Here is a 20526-nt window from a genome sequence, read left to right as displayed (position 1 = left end):
TGCTGAGAGTATTGAGCCATATAAGAATATTACTATGGAAATTCTCTTCCTTATAAAGAGCTTCCAAGTTTTATAATTTTCCAATGTGAGAGGAAAGTTCTTTTTACTATTTATACCCATGTGGAATGTTTCTACTTTCTTCCTTCTTTCCATGTGGGATGGGGTTTCTTGTTTCCTTAGCGTGAGATGCTGTATTTTCTTATCTTATTTTTCTCATTACTTGTCTTGAGAATATTTTTGATCTCTTAACTTTCAAAGTTGGCATCTTTAGCCCAAAATAAATATGGGATTTTTCGGGATGTTACACAAACTTACTGTGTGTTTGATTGGACCACTTTGATTCTATGTCGAGAATGTTAATAACTGAACGTCGTATGAGATTGAATCTGACAATGTCTCATTATTCAATTGATGTCTTATACAGAAATGATAGATCACAACAATTACCATAAGGTCATTATCTTGCAATAGTGTATTCCATGATGTATTGGTTAATGACTTTAAAATGTCATAATTTTTAGGGCCAGCCATGTGTAGCTAAAGCACTGCTGGCTGTCAATGTTAACGAACTTAACCAGATATCGTCCAAGTGGGAGGCTGCTGAATATTATGGACCGATTCAGTTAAGTCAACGTGGTCGACCGAGTCATGACCCATAAGAGTTACACCTTGGTAACGAACATCAAATCTGCTTTAGTTAGTTAACCGATATTGACTAATAATAACGATATGGTAATATTCGTGGACTGGGCTTTGGAATTGGAGATGGGTTTGGTGGCCCGGTTAGGATTAACTAATATATTAGTCAACCTAATCATTAGTTGGTAATGATACAAGATATTAACCTAGCCACCAAAAGCTCTCCATCCCTTCTCTCCCTCTACCACCGCCGCCGGCCACCTCCCTCCTGCCTGCCAGAACCGCCGTCGCCCGCCGCTGTATTGTGCCGCCGCCGATAACCACCGCTACTTCCGGCTGCCTTCACGCACCGCCACCTCCGGGTCTCGTTTAAAATAGTCACCTAGCAAAGCTCGTTATCCCTTGGTGCCTCGACCGATTAATCATTAACCGAGGTAAAATTAAATATTGTCAGTTTTGATTTGTATTTAATTTGGTTGTTTTGATCTGTACGTGTATTGTTTGTAACCGGATCCTGTCAGGTTCCATAAAAGTGATGATTACGCATTTATTTATTTTGTTGCGTTGATAATAATTAATTAGATTAATAATTTTGAAATTTTGATTAAAACCGGGTTTAATCGTTAAACCGTTAACTGATCACTACTAGAACCCAACATCATCCATAACAAATGCACTCATAGCACGCTCATCATTTTGAGACGGACGCTCCTTATAAACCAAACAAATCTTATGTGGAGAGACAAAACAATATGAGATTTGCCTAAGGCGTCGCCACGTTCTACATCTCTTCTTTTCCCGAAGATTCAAAATCGACAATCATAACCCTCTCTTTTTCTAAAGCTCTCTCGGTTGAATTAGAGTGAAACATACATTACTGGTGGTGAAGAAACACTAAATGACCACGGGCAGATTACGGATAATCTGGGGGTTAAATAGATGTTTCCCACGAGGGGTTAGACCCGGCAAAGATGGTTCTTCTGATAACCTGCAAAACAGACACCGTGATCTCGTCACTGAGAAGGGGGGGTACCTCCTTGTGACCACCCTCCGGCGTGAGAATCAGACTAGATTGCTCTTGAATATAAGTGTATATTAAGAGATTGCTAGAGCAGATATCAGGTATAAGATATAAGATACAAGATAAGATGAGATGATCATACCACTTGGGGTATTTATAGCCGAAGGTAGGTTTCCAAGAAGGTGTAGCTGGCTGAATAGTATTCCTGTTCTACCAACTGTGGCCTACGCACGTGCCATGCTGGTAGTTGGTGGGTAGGCAGCGGCCGACAGTGACCAGGCCTGCTGTGTACTATTCCTTTTCCACCAACTGCAGGCTATGCACGTGGTATGACAGGAGTTGGTGAGTAGGCAGCGGCTAATAGTGACCTACAGTACAAGAGCATGCTGCTCGCCATACTGTTGTCAATGAGCTGTCGTATCTCTGGTCAGATCTTTTGCCCATACCTCGTCAGGTACAGTACAAAAGATCCTCCAGTATCGTACGGACTGGCTCATTTGGGCGGGAGTATTCCCCCTCCCGCCTTTGTGCGGGATTGTTCCCGGCTTTGCTCATTCCTTCAGGTGACTACTGAATTATTGAGAGCTAAGTGCCTTGTGCGTGTAGCCTTGCTGCGCGGGTGGCCTTCCCTGATGGCTTGTATCCGCAGCTGCGGGAACAGGCGGAGTACTTCACCATTGGGAGGCATTTCCTGCGGGAACAGCTTGCGTACAGCGCGTAAGGACGTCACGTCTCTGAGCATGGTGGGTCCTGCGGATCCAGTTGGTTTCTGCGCAGACGTCTCTCTTCAAGGTGAGTCCTGCGGGTCCAACTGGGCTCTGCTGGGACCTACCTCTTCAAGTCCCACAGTCCAATGTTCTTCTCATGAATGTTTAATAAGTGAGTTGAACTTTTGGACTTAAGCAAAGGGTTTTTGAAAAGGGTTTAGTTTTAAGGTTTTCCATGGGGATTCTTCCCGCGGAAGTCCTAATGTCACTTGCAGAAATTCCCGACTTTCCTGCTTGATCTTTGGGTATGATGCGGGTAGGTCTGTAACCTCCTCGCAAGTCAGGAGCGTTGAGTCCCACTTGTGTGGATTCTCCATGAGGTTTTGGTAGTTTTGAACATAGTGATCAATTATGTTAAAACCACCAATTCCATCTTGGAGCTTCAAACAATATAGTTCTCGACGTTCCCGCTATGTGGGGATGTTATTCCCGTTTCCGCAAGCATGGCCCAGAAGATCCTTCTTAGTTTCAATTCCCTGCGGAGCGCTACGTATGTGAAGGGTTTTTCCTTGACACTGTACCCGCACTCGTCTTACGGTTACTTTACTTCCAAGGTATTCCTGGCGTCAATTCCCTGCGGGTGCTAAGTATGTGAAGGGTTTTGCCTTAACACTGTACCGGCACCCGTCTTATAGTTACTTGGTCGCCGAGGTATTCTTGGCTTCAACTCCCTGCCGGTTGCTAAGTATGTGAAGGGTTTTGCCTTAACACTGTACTCGCACCTGTCTTATAGTTTCTTGGTTGCCAAAGTAAGGGGTATTTTCCCGCTTACTTTTGAATCTTTTTGAAATTTTGAAATTCGAAGAGTTGGTGAAAGGATAAGAACAGTCCAAACTGTTGAAACGTCGTCCGATGGTTTCTTCTGACCGTGTCAGGCGTGCAGGAAGTTATGGCGACGTGACAGTACATGGTCATTCCAGACGCTTTTTCAGGCGCGTGGGCGCGATTTTTCGGGCGCGTGGCCGCGAAATTAATGGCACGCGTCCTTTCAACAGCTGTTGCCAGCTTGCACTTTGCCACGTGTCATAGTTTCATTGCACCTGTGATTTCTCTCTCTTCCGCATTAAATTCATCGCATTAATTGCGATGAGTATATAAAGGGGGAGAGGGTCCTTTGTAATTCACACTTTCACTCTTCTGTAAACGATTTCCGGCGAATACTTTCTGCCAAGCATTCTCCTGAAATCATTCCTTTACCTCCAAACCATGTCTTCTACTCACGATTTCGAAGCTGCTGCCGAGGAATCTGACGTGCACGTCGAGATGCCGACGTCTACGTCTGATAAAGACGATAAGAGCACTGCTGGCGAATGCCAGTGTGCTCTTCCCACTGAGCTTTTTCAGTACATCGTCCGGAAGTTCATGCTCGAGCCGTTCAAGCCTGAGTTTCCGGAGCCACACCAGACGGTGTACGATGCCCCTAAGGGCAAGATAGGGGTGTACGCTGCATTCTTCGTTTATGGGAATCTCAGGTTCCCATTAACGAAGTTTGTATACCGTGTCTTGGAGAGGCACGGGGTGCATTTGACGGAGGTACACCCGATGGCGATCGCCAAGATCCGCCACTTTGAGTGGGTGTGCCTCATTCTGGGCGTGGAGCCCCATGTTGACCGGTTGATGACCTTCTATTCTTGGAGGTGCATCCAGGGGTGGTACACCTTGGTCAACCGGATCAAGGGGCTGAGGATCTGCGCAACCGAGCGCAGTCTTCGGTCGTGGAAGAGGGAGTTTTTTTATATCTCCGCTCGCGTCGTCCCGATAGCGATGACGTTTAAGAATGAAATAGCACTCCCCGCCCTTCACGCCCCAAACTACCAGGAGGCGGAATGGTTCGCCAAGATCTCCCGGATCCAGACTCCGGTGTACCGCTTTGCGGAGTCTGGGATGGTGATGCTTGGGATGAGCCGGGTGTGGAAGGAGGCGTCACAGGTTCCCATCGTCCTCGAATACGGTTTGAACTCTGTCCCTTACGGTATGCTTTGTCTTATTTGTTTATATAGGTTTGTCTTCTAACTGTTTCTTTTATTTCAGAGGGGAACGACTTGCAGTCTCTCCTGCAGCCGCGGGAGAGTGATGGTCCCGCTCGGATGGGTACTCGTGCTCTCGATGAGAACGAGTTGCCCATATTGGAGCAAACGAGGGATCGGTTTGTGGAGGTCTACCCGCCAGGCCACCCTATTCTGAGCGCCACGCAGCCAGGTAAGGCGTTATTCAACCCTCGACCTCTCAATGCTGAAACCTCTGCTGGAATTCCTCTAATCTTGTCATCTTCTGATGAGGAATCCGCAGATGGTCCTCCGTTGGTGCGGAAGAAGAAGGCTGCCGGCGGGAAGGGGAAGGCGAAGGTTGCCTCCACTGCCGATTCGGTGCATCGGTCTGATTCAGAGACCGAAAGCGAGGAGGTGGCGGGGAACCCTGGTGGTGCTAAGACCACTGCTCCGGAGGCTGAGACGACCGTCACCTCCGAGCAGCCCAGGACAACGACGGTGAGCGGCGTGAAGAGGCCGGCTCCATCGGGTTCGTCCCCGCCTGTTCGCACTTTTAGGCTCAAGAAAACCCGTAAGTACAAACTTCCTTTACTTTTTAACTCATATCTTTCCGCCATTATACTTATATCTTCTTTGTGAAGGCGTGGATGCTACCGCATTCCAGGGTGGAGCGGGGAGGAGCACCTCCGGACCCATGACGGTAGGCTTGGTCAACCTACCTGAGGCGATGACCCAGGCGGCTGCGCCTGCTTCAGTTGGTTCAGTTGCTCACCCAGTTGAGCCAACTGTTCCAACTGTGATGACATCTCCGCCGGCTGTCAGTGCCATATTTACTGAATCTTTCACTGAGCCGGCGGTGACTATTTCTGCGGGTACTTCCGCAGCGGCGACCACGGTTGTGAGTTCACCTCCGGTGAGTTCACCTCTATTGGTTTCTACCGCGGCGGCCTCTATGCCTCCTCCGACGTCGGCAGCTACGGCCGATCCTTCAGGTATGCTTGGGGCTTCTCGCCAACCTCTGCCTCCTTCCCATCTGCCTGACCTCTTGGATGGATTTCCCTTGGGTTCAGGTGATGGGTTTGGCGGCTATCGGCCTGTTGTCGACCCTACAGGTGCGTAGGGTTCTTTTGGTCTTTTTTTTTTTTTTTTTTATATATCATCTTTTCCTAACAGCTTTTTGTTTTTTGCAGTGTCGGATTCCAATGAAGTGTATCTTCCACGATGGAACATCCGCCGAGGAACAACCCTTCGCACGCCTGTGGAGTGCGTGGAGTGGGCTCGTCACGCAGCTCCCAGTGGTGCGTTGGGGGAAGCAATGGCTAGCTACCAGGAGGGTAGGCTAACCAACGAGCTTCGGATTCTCCTGGCCCGGATGCAGCCGCGCGTCGAGCTGCTCTGTCGTGAAAACGACAAGTTAAAAGCAGCTCGTATTCAAGAAGTAGCTCAGGCGCGGGCTGTCCGGGAGGAGAACAAGAGGCTTACCGCAGTGGCTGCGGAAAAGGAGAAGGCCTTCAAGGCCCTCGAGGTTGAAGTTCAGGCCCGGCTCGAGGCCCGTTCCAAGGCTGCCCAAGCTGTTAACGAACAGCTTCGGCTGGCAAAGGAAACTGCACGGAACGCAACTGAGAGGGCCACCAAGGCTGAAGCTGTTGCTGAGCCTCTACGCCTCGAGAATGAGGAACTTAAAGCCAAACTAGAGGTGCTCCAACAGGCTCATGATGCCTTGGCGATGGAAGACGCCAAGAAGCTCCAAGAGATCTTGGACCAGAGGGGGGTGCTTGACCATACTGAGCGGAAGCTAAAGGGCGTTGAAGAGGCTGCGGCTAAAGAAGTGTTGCTTGCCAACCTCAACAAAAGTGAAGCCGAACGCGCCCGTAACCAAGCTCAAGCCGCCCTCCAGGAGGCTCTGGTTGCCAAGGAATGGCTTCTTCGAGAAGCGTTGTCTCAGGTATGTTTAATTTCATTATAACTTTACGCTTTTCTTTGTAAATTGAAAAGGTTTTGATACTTGTATTTTTTCTTTTTGTAGGTTGTGCATCGGGTCTTCACGGATACGTCTTATGACGATGCTATGAGCGCAGCCCTCAACGCTTCTCATGAGGATGGTGAAAAGGCCGACTTCCTGCTTGGTCTAAGTTTGTTGAGAAAGGCATCCCGCCTTCCAACTTCCCTTTATATGACGTTGATACTGAAGCTGTATATGACCAAGCAGTGAATCAGTATGCCGCCTTCCCGCATCCGGTGCTGGAGAAGGTGAACGAAGTTGCTGTTGCTGATGATGGGCTAGCTATCCTTAAAGCTTTCCTTGAACCGCTACGTTCTACTGATGGTGCGGGTCCAAGTGGAAGTGGTCCTGAAGCTTGATCCTGAAGATCCCTTTCCACCATTATAGATTTTTATTTTTGTATAGCTTCTTTTGTATGCGGGTATGTACCCAGCAATCTGTAATATTTGAATTTCGATGGAATAAAGATTATTTGCCAATTCCTTGCCTTGTTTATTTCACGCATATTTTGTTTTAACTTAGCAATTTCTTTAGTACTTAGATAAGTTAACTTTTCAACGTGGCAGATAATAAGTTAAAGTTTTGTGTCCTCTTTCGTGATTGTGCGGATAAGACCGTCACTTGCACTTAGTAGGATGGCTAAGCTTTACCTATATCTGACCTGCGTGGAAGTTTTCCTCATCTTTTCCTTTGAAATTTTCTAAGTGTTTAGAATAAGTTAACCTTTGAACGTGGTAGATAATAGGCTGAAGTTTTGCTTCCTCGTTCATGATTGTGCGGTAAGACCGTCACTTGCACTTAGTATGATGGCTAACCTTTACCTACATCTGACATGCGTGTAGGTTTTCCTCATCGTTCTGTTAGAAATTTTCTAAGTATTTTGAATAAGTTAACCGTTCGACGCGTGGTTGTCAATAGGTTATTTCGGTTTCTTCTATCATGATTTGTGCGGTTAGGACCGGCACTTTCATTTAGTGGGATCACCAAACTTTACCTATGACTGACCTGCGTGAAGGTTTGTCGTTTTTTGTGTTTATGCGGGTTTTGCCGCCTTCCACAAGCAACAATTTCTTTATACTTATTTATGCGGTGAAAGCCGGCATCAGTGTTGAATAAATTAACCGTTCGACGCGCGGTTGTCAATGGGTTCAGTTTATCATGATTTGTGCGGTTAGGACCGGCACTTTCACTTAGTGGGATCACCAAACTTTACCTATGACTGACCTGCGTGAAGGTTTGTCGTTTTTTGTGTTTATGCGGGTTTTGCCGCCTTCCACAAGTAACGACTTCTTTCCCACTTATGTATGCGGTTAAGACTGGCATATCAGTGTGGAAAGTTCATAAGTATAAATGTAAGATTATCAGCATCAATGTTCTAAGGAGAATCATTTCCATTAGAAGTGGTTGTGGGCCTTTTCTTTACAAGTTTGGAATTGATCTACATGCAAACTGTGTAATTGAGCTCCCTTCCATGTTGTTGGGATGGGAGTGCCATCGAGCCGATATGCACCTGGTTCGGGATCTCGTTGTTTACGCAGTATGTAGTCTCCAACATTGAAGCTGCAATTTCATTCGTGTTTTCCCCAGCTGGGGTTCTACACGCATCGGTCTGCTCAGCGTTCGTTACGCCACGAGGTGCGCGAGCGTCCCATCTCTGACAAATGCTTCGACGATGTCCTTCACGTCTGTGCATTCTTCAGTGTTGTGGCCTTTTGTCCTGTGAAAGTCACAGTATTTGCTCCGATCAGCATTGTGACGATGTCGGATTATTGGAGCCTTTGGCCATGGGAGCTCCTCAGTGGCGAATATCTCGGTGACGCTTTTGGTGAGTGGCGTCCATCTGGAGTTCTGGTTCGACTGTACGTTATCCCTTCCGCCTAACCGATGTTGCAAGCCGGATGAGGTGTCAAAGTTTACCCTTGACTGCCAAATGCCTAGCTTCCGCTTTTTGTTTAGTCGGGCGGTAAGGATGTTGTCTTCTCTTGTTTTCTGGGTGTAGAGGTTTGTGCTCTGTGGGAGATCTCTACCCAGTTGCTTTTCCGTTTCCGCAAACTGTCATGATGGCATCCCATGTGGATGGCATGCCATCTCTACCCGTTAAGGTGCGGATGAGCTCTGGGTCGTTCGCGCCCTGGATGAAAGCAGCGCGAACAAGATCTTCGCTGATATTACCCAGACTTAGCTTCTTTGAGTTGAAGCGAGTGATGAAGTCTGGCAAAGATTCATCTTTTTCTCGAATGCAATTGAGGATTGTCCATTGCTCCTCGGTATACTTTCTTTGTTGGCTGAAGTGTTGGCTAAACTTCTGCAGGAAGTCTTCCCAATCGTAGATGTGGTGGACCGGTAGACGATCGAACCACGCTCTAGCTGCCCCAACAAGCGTCATTTGGAACATGTAACACCACGTAGGTTCCGTCCAACTACTGACGGTTGCCCCCGCTATGAACCTGTTCAAATGATCGTCTGGATCAGATATACCATCGTAAGTGCCGATGTTGGACATCTGTTTGGCACTTTTCGGGACGATTGCTTCCGCAATGTCCCTTGCAAATTTGGACGTTCCCGCCTTTGCAGCAGTTGGTGTAAATGTTTTGGAGAAGTCACGTGGGTTTCCACCCGCGTTCTTTGGTTTGAAGGTTTCTCCAAAACGCCTTCTCGGTTGGGAGTCCGTTTCCTTACGCTTCCCTTTCGCCCTATGACGAGGGTTTGCGTCACTATCGGATTCCTCCGAATCATCGTCCAAGTACTCTCCGAATTCCTCAGGCTGTTGGAGTGAACGTAAGCGTTCATCCAACTCAGCTTGGAATTCTTTTTGACGTGCTTCCGCCCACGCTTTAACTTCATCGAGTGTTTGGCGGGGGAGCCTCGTTCTTTGTCTCTCTAACTGGGTATCGGTGAATCCTAGTGAGAGATTATTTACTGCACTTGCCCCAGCTTGGGTAACTGGGGTAGTGTTCGTAAAAACTGTGTAGTCGCTGGTATTCCCCCCAGTAGATGGGGTTGTGGTTACCGGAGTTTCTTTAACCATCTTTCCAGAAGTTTGAAAAAACTGAAAAGAAATGAAGTTCTAGCTTTTATGCACGGATGGCGCCAATGAAGAAACACTAAATGACCCCGGGCAGATTACGGATAATCTGGGGGTTAAATAGATGTTTCCCACGAGGGGTTAGACCCGGCAAAGATGGTTCTTCTGATAACCTGCAAAACAGACATCGTGAGCTCGTCACTGAGAAGGGGGGGGTACTTCCTTGTGACCACCCTCCGGCGTGAGAATCAGACTAGATTGCTCTTGAATATAAGTGTATATTAAGAGATTGCTAGAGCAGATATCAGGTATAAGATATAAGATACAAGATAAGATGAGATGATCATACCATTTGGGGTATTTATAGCCGAAGGTAGGTTTCCAAGAAGGTGTAGCCGGCTGAATAGTATTCCTGTTCTACCAACTGTGGCCTACGCACGTGCCATGCTGGTAGTTGGTGGGTAGGCAGCGGCCGACAGTGACCAGGCCTGCTGTGTACTATTCATTTTCCATCAACTGCAGGCTATGCACGTGGTATGACAGGAGTTGGTGGGTAGGCAGCGGCTAATAGTGACCTACAGTACAAGAGCATGCTGCTTGCCATACTGTTGTCAATGAGCTGTCGTATCTCTGGTCATATCTTTTGCCCATACCTCGTCAGGTACAGTACAAAAGATCCTCCAGTATCGTACGGACTGGCTCATTTGGGCGGGAGTATTCCCCCTTCCGCCTTTGTGCGAGATTGTTCCCGGCTTTGCTCATTCCTTCAGGTGACTACTGAATTATTGAGAGCTAAGTGCCTTGTGCGTGTAGCCTTGCTGCGCGGGTGGCCTTCCCTGATGGCTTGTATCCGCAGCTGCGGGAACAGGCGGAGTACTTCACCATTGGGAGGCATTTCCTGCGGGAACAGCTTGCGTACTGCGCGTAAGGACGTCACGTCTCTGAGCATGGTGGGTCCTGCGGATCCAGTTGGTTTCTGCGCAGACGTCTCTCTTCAAGGTGAGTCTTGCGGGTCCAACTGGGCTCTGCTGGGACCTACCTCTTCAGGTGGAATTTGCAATATTACGTTTTTATAGAAACTCTAAAGTATTAAGTTTTGTTTTGTTGTTAAAACATGGGAGAATTCTTAGAAGACTTCACATCATACCTGTATAAAGGTTCACTAATTGATCTGGGGGCAAAAAAATGTGTGAGAATATATATGACATTCGTTGGATTGCAAACTTTACATAAGTATTATACAATATGCTAATTGCGTAACATGCATTACCCCCTTCAGGCCCCCATTATGTTTGAATATATTTGGAGTGAAGCACACATAACGTACTGAGGGAATCGGCAATGCTGTGTTTTTATAGAAACACTAAAGTATATGTTTTGTTTAGTTGTTGGAACATGGGAGAATTCATAGAAGACTTAGCACCATATCGTAGACTATAAAAGTCCACTAATTGATCTTGGTGCTAAAAAACGTGTGAGAATATGACATTCATTGGATTGCAAACTTTACACAAGGATACCAATATGAATAAGTTTTAAGACATCATAGCCTTATAGACTATAGAGTATGTATTTTATTTTATTTTTGGATGCTCATTTTCAAGTAATTCTTTGGATTTTGCAAAGATGTAAAATGTTATGAGTGTTACGAGTCAAACGATGAGAAAATCATTGCTTGATTACCAAATTGTACATAACAAAAAGTGACTGTAAAAATATAATCAATCAAGTTTGGAATTAACATTGACTCTTTGTACATAACAAAAAGTGATTGCAAATATAACCAATCAAGTTTGGAATCAACATTGACTCTTGTAAAATACTATCTTTATAACTTTATCGTCTGATAAAAATAATTCATTTTGTTTATTATCGTAGTTATATATCATCTATGTTATTGTCGAAACACGAAATGAATCTGACCTGATCCATGACGATGTTTCCACAGATTTTGAGATGAACGAACCACGTCTTGATCTTCTTCTTCAGCTGCTGGCGACCTGCAATGGTTTTTCGGGGGTGTGGAGGTGACTGCTAAGAAATCTGAAAGATCTCTTGTTTACAGACACAAAAAGTGGTGGTGGCTCTTATTGAGCGTGACCCTCTAATAAGGAGGTGGAGACCTCCTTATATAGAGAGCCTCATGGCCACCATCATGATACCCTAATGGGCCTAGCCCAGTTAGGGTTACCTCCACAAAACCCCCTCAGCCCAATAACATTGTATTAGTCCATGTAATAAAATAAGCCAAACATAATAGATTTAGGGCGTAGAACCGGGTTTTAGTACCATACCCCTACAAGCCCCCCAAGTCCAGCGTTGCTCCTGGGCGCTCAAGCGTCTAGGTGGAGCGCTGGACTTTATAAGGTGTGAGGCGGTTTTTTCCCTTTTCTTTGGCCTTGTCTTTATTGTCTTCTGAGTTTTGGAGGTTTTCTTCATGATGGTGACATGTTGTAATAAAAGCCTGCGCGCGAGGCGACTTACGAGCTATAAGAATAATGAAGCCTGCGCGCATGGCGGCTTACGAGCTATAAGAATAATAAAGCTGGCGCGCGAGGCGACTTATGAGCTATAATAATAGTGGAGCCTGCGCGAGTTGCGGCTTACGAGCTATAATAATAATGAAGCTCGCGCGCGAGGCGTCTTATGAGCTATGAGAAAAATAACAGCTTGCGCGCGAGGCGTCTTATGAGCTGTGTGAATAATAAAGCTTGCGCGCGAGGCGACTTACGAGCTATAAGAATAGTAACAGCCTGCGCGCGAGGCGTCTTATGAGCTGTACGAATAATAAAAGCATGCGCGTGAAGCGACTTTCGAGCTATAAGAATAATAACAGCCTGCGCGCGAGGCGTCTTATGAGCTGTGTGAATAATAAAAGCTTGCGCGTGAGGCGACTTACGAGCTATAAGAAAAATAACAGCTTGCGCGCGAGGCGTCTTATGAGCTGTGTGAATAATAAAAGCTTGCGCGCGAGGCGACTTACGAGCTATAAGAATAGTAACAGCCTGCGCGCGAGGCGTCTTATGAGCTGTACGAATAATAAAAGCTTGCGCGTGAGACGACTTACGAGCTATAAGAATAATAACAGCCTGCGCGCAAGGCGTCTTATGAGCTGTGTGAATAATAAAAGCTTGCGAGTGAGGCGACTTACGAGCTATAAGAATAGTAACAGCCTGCGCGCGAGGCGTCTTATGAGCTGTGTGAATAGTAACAGCCTGCGCGCGAGGCGACTTATGAGCTATAAGAATAATAACAGCCTGCGCGCGAGGCGTCTTATGAGCTATAACAATAATAACAGCTTGCGCGCGAGGCGTCTTATGAGCTGTGAGAATAATAACAGCTTGCGCGTGAGGCGTCTTATGAGCTGTAATAATAGTGGAGCTTGCGCGTGAGGCGGCTTACGAGCTACTTTATGTCCCGCGCCACGCGCAGATGTTGCATGCGCGTAGACTTTGGTTTTATGTTATGCGCCACGCGCAGATGTTGCATGCGCGTGCGCGTAGACTGTGATATGTGTGAGCATGTGATGCGTAAGCATGAGTAATATGCGTGAGCATATGTGATGCATGAGCATGTGGTATGAGGATTCCCAACCCTTGAGTTTGGTGCGTGTCCATATGGGATATTATGAGGGTTCCCAACCTTTAAGTTTGGCGCGTAGCCATATGGGATATTATGAGGATTCCCAACCTTGAAGTTTGGCGCGTAGCCATATGGGATATTATGAGGATTCCCAACCTTGAAGTTTGGCGCGTAGCCATATGGGATATTATGAGGATTCCCAACCTTGAAGTTTGGCGCGTAGCCATATGGGATATTATGAGGATTCCCAACCTTGAAGTTTGGCGCGTAGCCATATGGGATATTATGAGGATTCCCAACCTTGAAGTTTAGCGCGAGGCCTGATGCGTGCATGCACGGCGATGGAGTGGTGACTCGTGAATGCGCGTGCATGGCGAAGGTCTCTTGCGCAAAACCCAGATGTTGGTTTCCGCGGCGGCACATGCACGGCTGCGGAGTGAGAGTCCGCGAGCGCGCGTACATGGCGGCGGAAGTCTGGTAATTTCTGGATCTGCAATTTTAGAGTCAGACCTGCAACTTTAGACCTAAAATCCAGGTCTGTAATCTAGATCTAGATCTGTAAATCAGATCTAGGTAGATCTGAAGCTCGGAGCAGATTTAAAACCATCACAGATCCGGAGACCTGATCATTCGAATCAGGCTGTTTCTTTTTGCACAGATCTGGAAGCCTCTTTTAGATCTATGGATCTTTTTGAGCTTTAATAGAACAAGTCTTGAAGCCTTTTTCTGTAAACTTCCAGATCTGGGTTTTTCCTGGGATAGATCTGACAGCCGAGATGAAGATCGAAGGGTAGTTCGTTGCCGTCCCACGGATGGCGCCAATGTCGAAACACGAAATGAATCTGACCTGATCCATGACGATGTTTCCACGGATTTTGAGATGAACGAACCACGTCTTGATCTTCTTCTTCAGCTGCTGGCGACCTGCAATGGTTTTTCGGGGGTGTGGAGGTGACTGCTAAGAAAATCTGAAAGATCTCTTGTTTACAGACACAAAAAGTGGTGGTGGCTCTTATTGAGCCTGACCCTCTAATAAGGAGGTGGAGACCTCCTTATATAGAGAGCCTCATGGCCACCATCATGATACCCTAATGGGCCTAGCCCAGTTAGGGTTACCTCCACAAAACCCCCTCAGCCCAATAACATTGTATTAGTCCATGTAATAAAATAAGCCAAACATAATAGATTTAGGGCGTAGAACCGGGTTTTAGTACCATACCCCTACAATTATATATATAATAATGATCACATAGTTTCTTCATAATTTCGACACTGTTAGAATAATGTTTCTTGCATCGACCTTAAAGTTGTTTGAGTAAAAGTCTTTCGTTGATTCCAAGTGGCCACAAAATATTTATTTTTCTTTTGTTTTTCCATTAATTCCAAGTGACGCCATTACAAGTGACGTGATCACAATGATGTCACTCTGGATAGCTCATCAAAAGGACTCAATGACCAAAAGTTTGGATCTTTTACTTTTTAAACAATAACAACAAAAGTTATTAGAATAACAAAAAAATTATAGACTAGTTGTTTAAATTAGGAAAAATGAGAAAAATCTATCAACCTTAACGTGATTTTACCAAACTAAACACTTTCGGTTTCTTATTGATGGGTCAGGTTATTTTATAAAATAGGACAAAAATAAGAGTGATAAAAAAGATTTATAGAAAAAAAACCTCTAAAGAAAATAATAAAAAATTAATTAAAATAATCTTAACTCAAAATTTAATAAAAAAACAAAAAAAGTAAAAACATAAAAAATATTTTCAACGTCTTCATCATTCAAAAAAAAACACACGATGTTGAGGAAAAAAGATCATTGTATCTTTTTATTTATTATTATGTTTATTTTCGTTATTGATTATGTCTTTTTCTTTGACATTGTGTCTTTTTTTATATTGTGTTATATTATGTGATCTGTTGTATGTTTTTTTTATTTATAATTGTGTCTTTTGTTAATTTCCGTAATTGTGTATTTTCGTCCTTTTTTTTTTGAACAGTAATGATGGGGGAAACATTTTAGTTTTTAATTTTTTTTTTCATTTCCTTTTATATTTGAGTTATGAACTTTTTATTATTTTTAAAAATTTTTTGTTTTTATTTTTGCCAAAAATTCTTCTCAAAATTCTCATTTTTGTCTCCCTTGATATTTATAACTTTTCTCTTTTATTGATGGCTTTCTTCTTGTAATTGTAATTTTAATTAGATGGCTTGATTAAAAAAATCTACTTAGTATATAGCTTTGGTTTTATTTCCTTTCGGTTAGTATTTATTTTCTAACCGGAAGAAATGTTTTTTAATTCAAGTGGCTGGTCAAATAAAAAAAAGAATAATAATGATTAAGCATGTATAGAAAATTCCAACAAGTAATTAAATACATATTGTTTTATTAGGCAGCCCCTTCCATTGAAATTTCCAAACCAAATTAAACCAGACCAAGACCTTTGACTTCATTTGTCCTCTCACTTCTATAAGAGGTGTGACCCCTTGTGAGTTTCTCCTTCAATCTTTTCAATAGACCTTCAAAACAGCATCTACCAATGGTAGCCACACCATTCACCATAGACCTCAATCTTAATGATCCCTTCTGCATAACTGATCATGACACCCCAGTAAGTAAATATATTATTATATAAGCATTTAAGTCCCTATGATTAATTGCTTGTTTATGCATGAGCAGGTTGATGATGATGATACCGTTTACAATTTGAGTCGAAAAAACAAGAAGCTAAAGGAGATGCTTACTGCTGTATTGGACGAGTATAACTCTCTAACAACTCATGTCAAGAAACTAATGGAAGACAAAGAAGAACGCGAGTCGAGCCCGATTAAGCGAAAACTGGATCATGATGAAACCGTTGAACAAGGCTCATGGAAGAGGCCGAAAGAGGACTTACCGGTATCAGGAATAAAGAGAGTTTATGTGAAAGTAGATCCGTCCGATAAAAGCCTGGTAATTATCTTTTGAACAAGAAACTAGTAGTAATCAAGCTAGCTAGGACTCTTGGTTTTATGTGATTATTTGATGGAAAGAGTTGTTTTAATTACTTGTTGCATTTTAAAGGTGGTGAAAGATGGATATCAATGGAGGAAATATGGACAAAAGGTGACAAGAGATAACCCATCACCTAGAGCTTACTATAAGTGCTCTTTTGCACCAATCTGCCCAGTCAAGAAGAAGGTAATATATATAGAATTGTGTTAAAACTTAATTTACCCCTCTCACTTTATTTGTCGCACCATTTCCTTCAACTTGTTATATCAGTATATCTTCAGAGGGCGTAGATGAAAATTCAGGGGTGGTTACGTTAGCCAACCCCTCTCTATCTCTCTACAAGATTCACATAAAGTTTTCAGAATACATAAAATTTACTTGAAATTTGAATAACCTGATTAGGGTACTTTGATTCAATTTAGGTGTAAAACCATCCCATCATTGATTTGATTATTTGATGAAAAGATATTTTAACAGACCAAATCGTTGATCATTTAGCTTAATAAACTCTTAATCAAACTAATACAACTTAATCTACACATAAGTAAACCTAGAAAGGCCAAAAATCAATGACCTAGATGATGCGGTAGTGGGTGACTGACACGGATACACCCGTTATAACTTGGCGCATCGCCATCAACGCCATATGTAGATTTCTGAAGCAATTGGCTACAAAATTACAATAATCTTCACAATTACTTAATTATCAATAATAGTAGCTAATTAATGGTATTTTATGTAAGTGGGAGATTGTAAAATTCTAATAATGATTTTCACTAAGTATTAAACTCTTTTGTCCAGTCTACTACCTTAGGATATCTGGAGCGTTACAACTTACAAACATATGTTTAAAGAATAATTTCATTAAAGTTCTCTAAGCACACAAAGTTGTTTTCAGGTGCAAAGAAGTGTGGATGATGATGGTGTTGTTGTTGCAACCTATGAAGGAGAACACAACCATAGAAGCCCTATGCAAGAGGCCGCATACGCTTTAGCAAACAAGCGAGATATTTCAACTAGCGAAAGATGGTTTGACTCGCCAAAACAGCTTGATGAAGTTTTGGTGGAACAGATGGCTAATTATCTATGTAAAGACCCAAACTTCACCTCAGAACTTGCTGCTGCAATTACCTCCAGGCTCCAAGATCTCAGACGTAAGTTTCTACCAAGTATGTTAATGGACTAGCACTGATCATTGGTCCATATAGAGCTAGCCTATATGTGAATGAAGTTTTGTTTGTATGATCATATGCTTATATGGAGAAGAGGCTTTGCATAAACCATGTTCACAAGCCAAATTCCATACTCTTCAATGATGGAACCAAAGAGAGAGTGATAAAAATTAAACACATGCTTTTTCTCTGAGATTGTCTTTTTTGTGTGAATAGATTCAATATTTGGTTTTTGCCGGTTTGCAACTTTTGTAGCATTCAAATTGAAGTTTTCTCTGATATAAGTATGGTGATTTGCATGATTAGACCCCGCTCCACTTTCGTTGATAAAACGTGATTCTCATTCCACAAATTCAAAATTTTGAATTGATTATTGAGCTCAAAATGGTTTAAGATAGTGGTAGGGCGTTTGGTATTCGACTTGAAAAACTTAAAAATCCAGTTTAAATTTGGTTTTTAATATTCGAATTTGATTTGATTAGAATATTAAGGAAATCGAAATTCGAATCGAATACTACCATTCGCTTGAAACTCGAATTTGATTCCAAGTAATTACCCTAGAATCCCAACATGTCTAAAATTCTAAATCACTAACTTATATAGCAATTGGCTCTAAGCCTCTAAACTCTATTGCCACCCTTTTTTTACTTTTCAAAAATCTGAATCTATAGTTCCACTCAGTTGAAAAAACATAGATGATTGAAAATTTCTGGTTCCCCGTTATCTCAACCCTCGACAGCCCTTAAAGCTAGCTCATAACTATCGCCGAAGAACATTAAGTCAATTTATAGTTTATGTATTTGATTTCGAATTTATTTATATCCCCCCCCCCCCCCTATAGTTTTATCGTATCAAAATTGATGACCTAATCGTAGTTTTTCAACTACCCTCAACTAGGGGTGTTCAATAGTCGAATCAGATACGAAAAACTTGATCTTTGATTCAAAGTTAATCATCAAATATTAAGTAACTTTTATATAGGTCGTTACTTTATATCTTTATATATATATATATATAGGGGATGGATCATGCGAGAAGTTATTTTATAGCGAGAAGTGAATCTGAATCATTCATTACATAATCAATGGTTATAGTTACATGATGGCATTCATATAAATACATTGAAATTATGTCAGATGTTTTATAAGGCAGATTTGTCACTAGTGGTTAGGATTACAAGTAGTAACGTATGGTATCCCTGCTTTCACTCCCAAACCGTCGACATAAACTACTACCAACAAATCCATCTTCTGGCTTCCAATTGTACACAAAATCAACTAGTCTAAAGTAGGATTGGTTGTGTTTGGTTGGGTATAAGAAGCAATCGGTCCTCCTTGATATTTATCAGTATGGTTAGAAGCACATTTGGGATTTTTTTGTAAGCTCAACCGACGAACCCTACACAAGAAATTGAAGGTATGTAGTATGATTTGTGGTGTTTTTTTTTTAATTTCAGGTAGTATATAAACCAAATTATGCATACACTTCGACTTAATTTAGCTTCAGTTCATCGTATTGACCTAAAACCTGCTAATTAGGTTTAATTTTGTTGTGCTTGTTAAATCTGGCGTTAGTTTTGATAAAGCAGAAAGTGAAGACATTTTGACAGTGTGTTCAGATGTTTTACAAAAAACAAAAATGTGTAATTGGGCTATGTATTAAGTAAAATATGGTGTGGATGCTTAATTATTGAAGAGCATTCATGTTATGTAAGGGAATTAGTGTTATGTCTGCATATTTAATGATCTCTGAAGGTTAGTGATATGTTTATTGTGGATCACATAATTGATTTCTTAAGCAATTTTAAGGTTCGAATACCTACATTTGAATTCTGGAAACCTAAATTAAAAAGATCGATTCGATAATCTATTGATTTTATTGTATATGCTTATTTAGTTAATGTGTAGATTGTTTTCTGTGTAGGCTTGTTGCCTGTACAGGGGTGTATGCGTTATGTTTTTCTGTGTACAATTAATGGGTCTGTTGGGTATGTAATTTGTTACTGTGTCGGGGAATGCGGTCGATGTGTATGCTGGTTGTTTATTGTGTAGGTTTACTGAGTTTATTACGTATGTGGTTTGTTTATTGTGTATGCTTATTTAGGCAATGTGTAGATTGTTTCCAGTGTAGGCTTGTTGCCTGAGTAGGTTAATGCAGTTTGTTTTCTGTGTAGTGTTAATGGGTTTGCTGTGTAAGTAGTTTGTTGCTGTGTAGGGGGAATGTAGTTGATGTGTATGCTGGTTGTTTATTGTGTAGGTTTATTGAGTTTATTATGTATGCGGTTTGTTTATTGTGTATGCTTATTTACGCAATGTGTAGATTGTTTCCTGTGTAGGCTTGTTGCCTGTGTAGGTGTATACAGTTTGTTTTATATGCAGGGTTAATGGGTTTGTTGTGTAAGATGGTTGTTTAATGTTTGATATTGAACAAATAGAAAGCTAGTTTTAGAATATTACTATTAATATTTTTTTATTTGTTTTTTTTTAAACAGGCTAAGAAGCAAGCTTTTAAAGACTTCACAACCTAAAGAGAGTTTGGATTAATGAAAAACAATATTAAGCACACACTCGATGGTGATATGACTAGATTGACATTAAAAGGCATGTGGCGTTTACAAACATCAGTGGCGAGGATTCTATTATTGAACTTAAAAATGAAAAAGATCATATATTAGGGATGTTCTAAGTATGGATTGAATGCTTGGTTGATCAAGGATAGTAGGATAATGTCATACTTTGTTTTGTGGTTTTTACCCGTTTTTTAACCCTACTGTTTGTTTAAGAATTCTTGTATATGTAGGATCAATAGTTTGTTGTGCAGGGAGTAAGAATGAAATTGTATATGAATTACACGGTATGTATGTGACTATTTGTTATATAGGTATAATAGTTTGTTGTGTATGAATTAATTATGAAAGTGTTTATGAATTACTTATTGGTCCATTAATCTTACTAATATATTAAAGCAAAACCATGTGTCCACATGGCATTCATCTAAGTTGTCCACATAGGATGCCACATAATCAATTGTCTTTTATATTTTATCCATCTTATTAATATTTAAATTAAATCCTAATTAAAATTTAATTAACATTCGTTAAAATGTATAACAATTCATTAAATGCATAAAATCCTTTATCCATTATTTTTCATTTAATTACCATTATAAAATTATATTAAGCTATTCATATAAATTTAGAAAGACTAACATTTAACCTTTTACAATTAAATATAAAATTCTTTATTAAATTTATTTTATATACATTTAAATCAATAACAAAAGTTTGACTATATAAATCAATACAATGGTTAAAATCTTGAAAACTTACTTAA

At 42.0% G+C, this 20526-nt stretch overlaps 1 protein-coding gene across 1 annotated transcript; it reads left to right on the top strand.

Moving 5' to 3' along the window:
* Positions 1 to 15509: 15509 nt before the first annotated feature.
* LOC143548398 (putative WRKY transcription factor 40) lies at positions 15510 to 17429 on the top strand. Its single transcript, XM_077039581.1, has 4 exons — positions 15510 to 15639; positions 15705 to 15980; positions 16092 to 16208; positions 16921 to 17429. The coding sequence occupies exons 1-4, from the start codon at positions 15568 to 15570 to the stop codon at positions 17206 to 17208; spliced, it is 753 nt and encodes a 250-aa protein (XP_076895696.1). The 5' UTR covers positions 15510 to 15567; the 3' UTR covers positions 17209 to 17429.
* Positions 17430 to 20526: the final 3097 nt, after the last annotated feature.

The sequence above is a fragment of the Bidens hawaiensis genome, unplaced genomic scaffold (genome assembly GCF_021521415.1).
Source record: "Bidens hawaiensis isolate Kalapana, Puna unplaced genomic scaffold, B.hawaiensis_p1.1 tig00015117_1, whole genome shotgun sequence".
Taxonomy (NCBI): domain Eukaryota; kingdom Viridiplantae; phylum Streptophyta; class Magnoliopsida; order Asterales; family Asteraceae; genus Bidens; species Bidens hawaiensis.
This window is presented reverse-complemented; position numbering and strand designations above follow the sequence as displayed.

Excerpts from the sequence above, each read along its gene's own strand:
- LOC143548398 (XM_077039581.1), top strand. The coding sequence starts at position 15,568 with ATGGTAGCCACACCATTCACCATAGACCTCAATCTTAATGATCCCTTC. Across the intron at positions 15,640-15,704 it reads TAACTGATCATGACACCCCA|CAGGTTGATGATGATGATAC; the intron begins GTAAGTAAATAT and ends TTTATGCATGAG. Across the intron at positions 16,209-16,920 it reads TCTGCCCAGTCAAGAAGAAG|GTGCAAAGAAGTGTGGATGA; the intron begins GTAATATATATA and ends AGTTGTTTTCAG.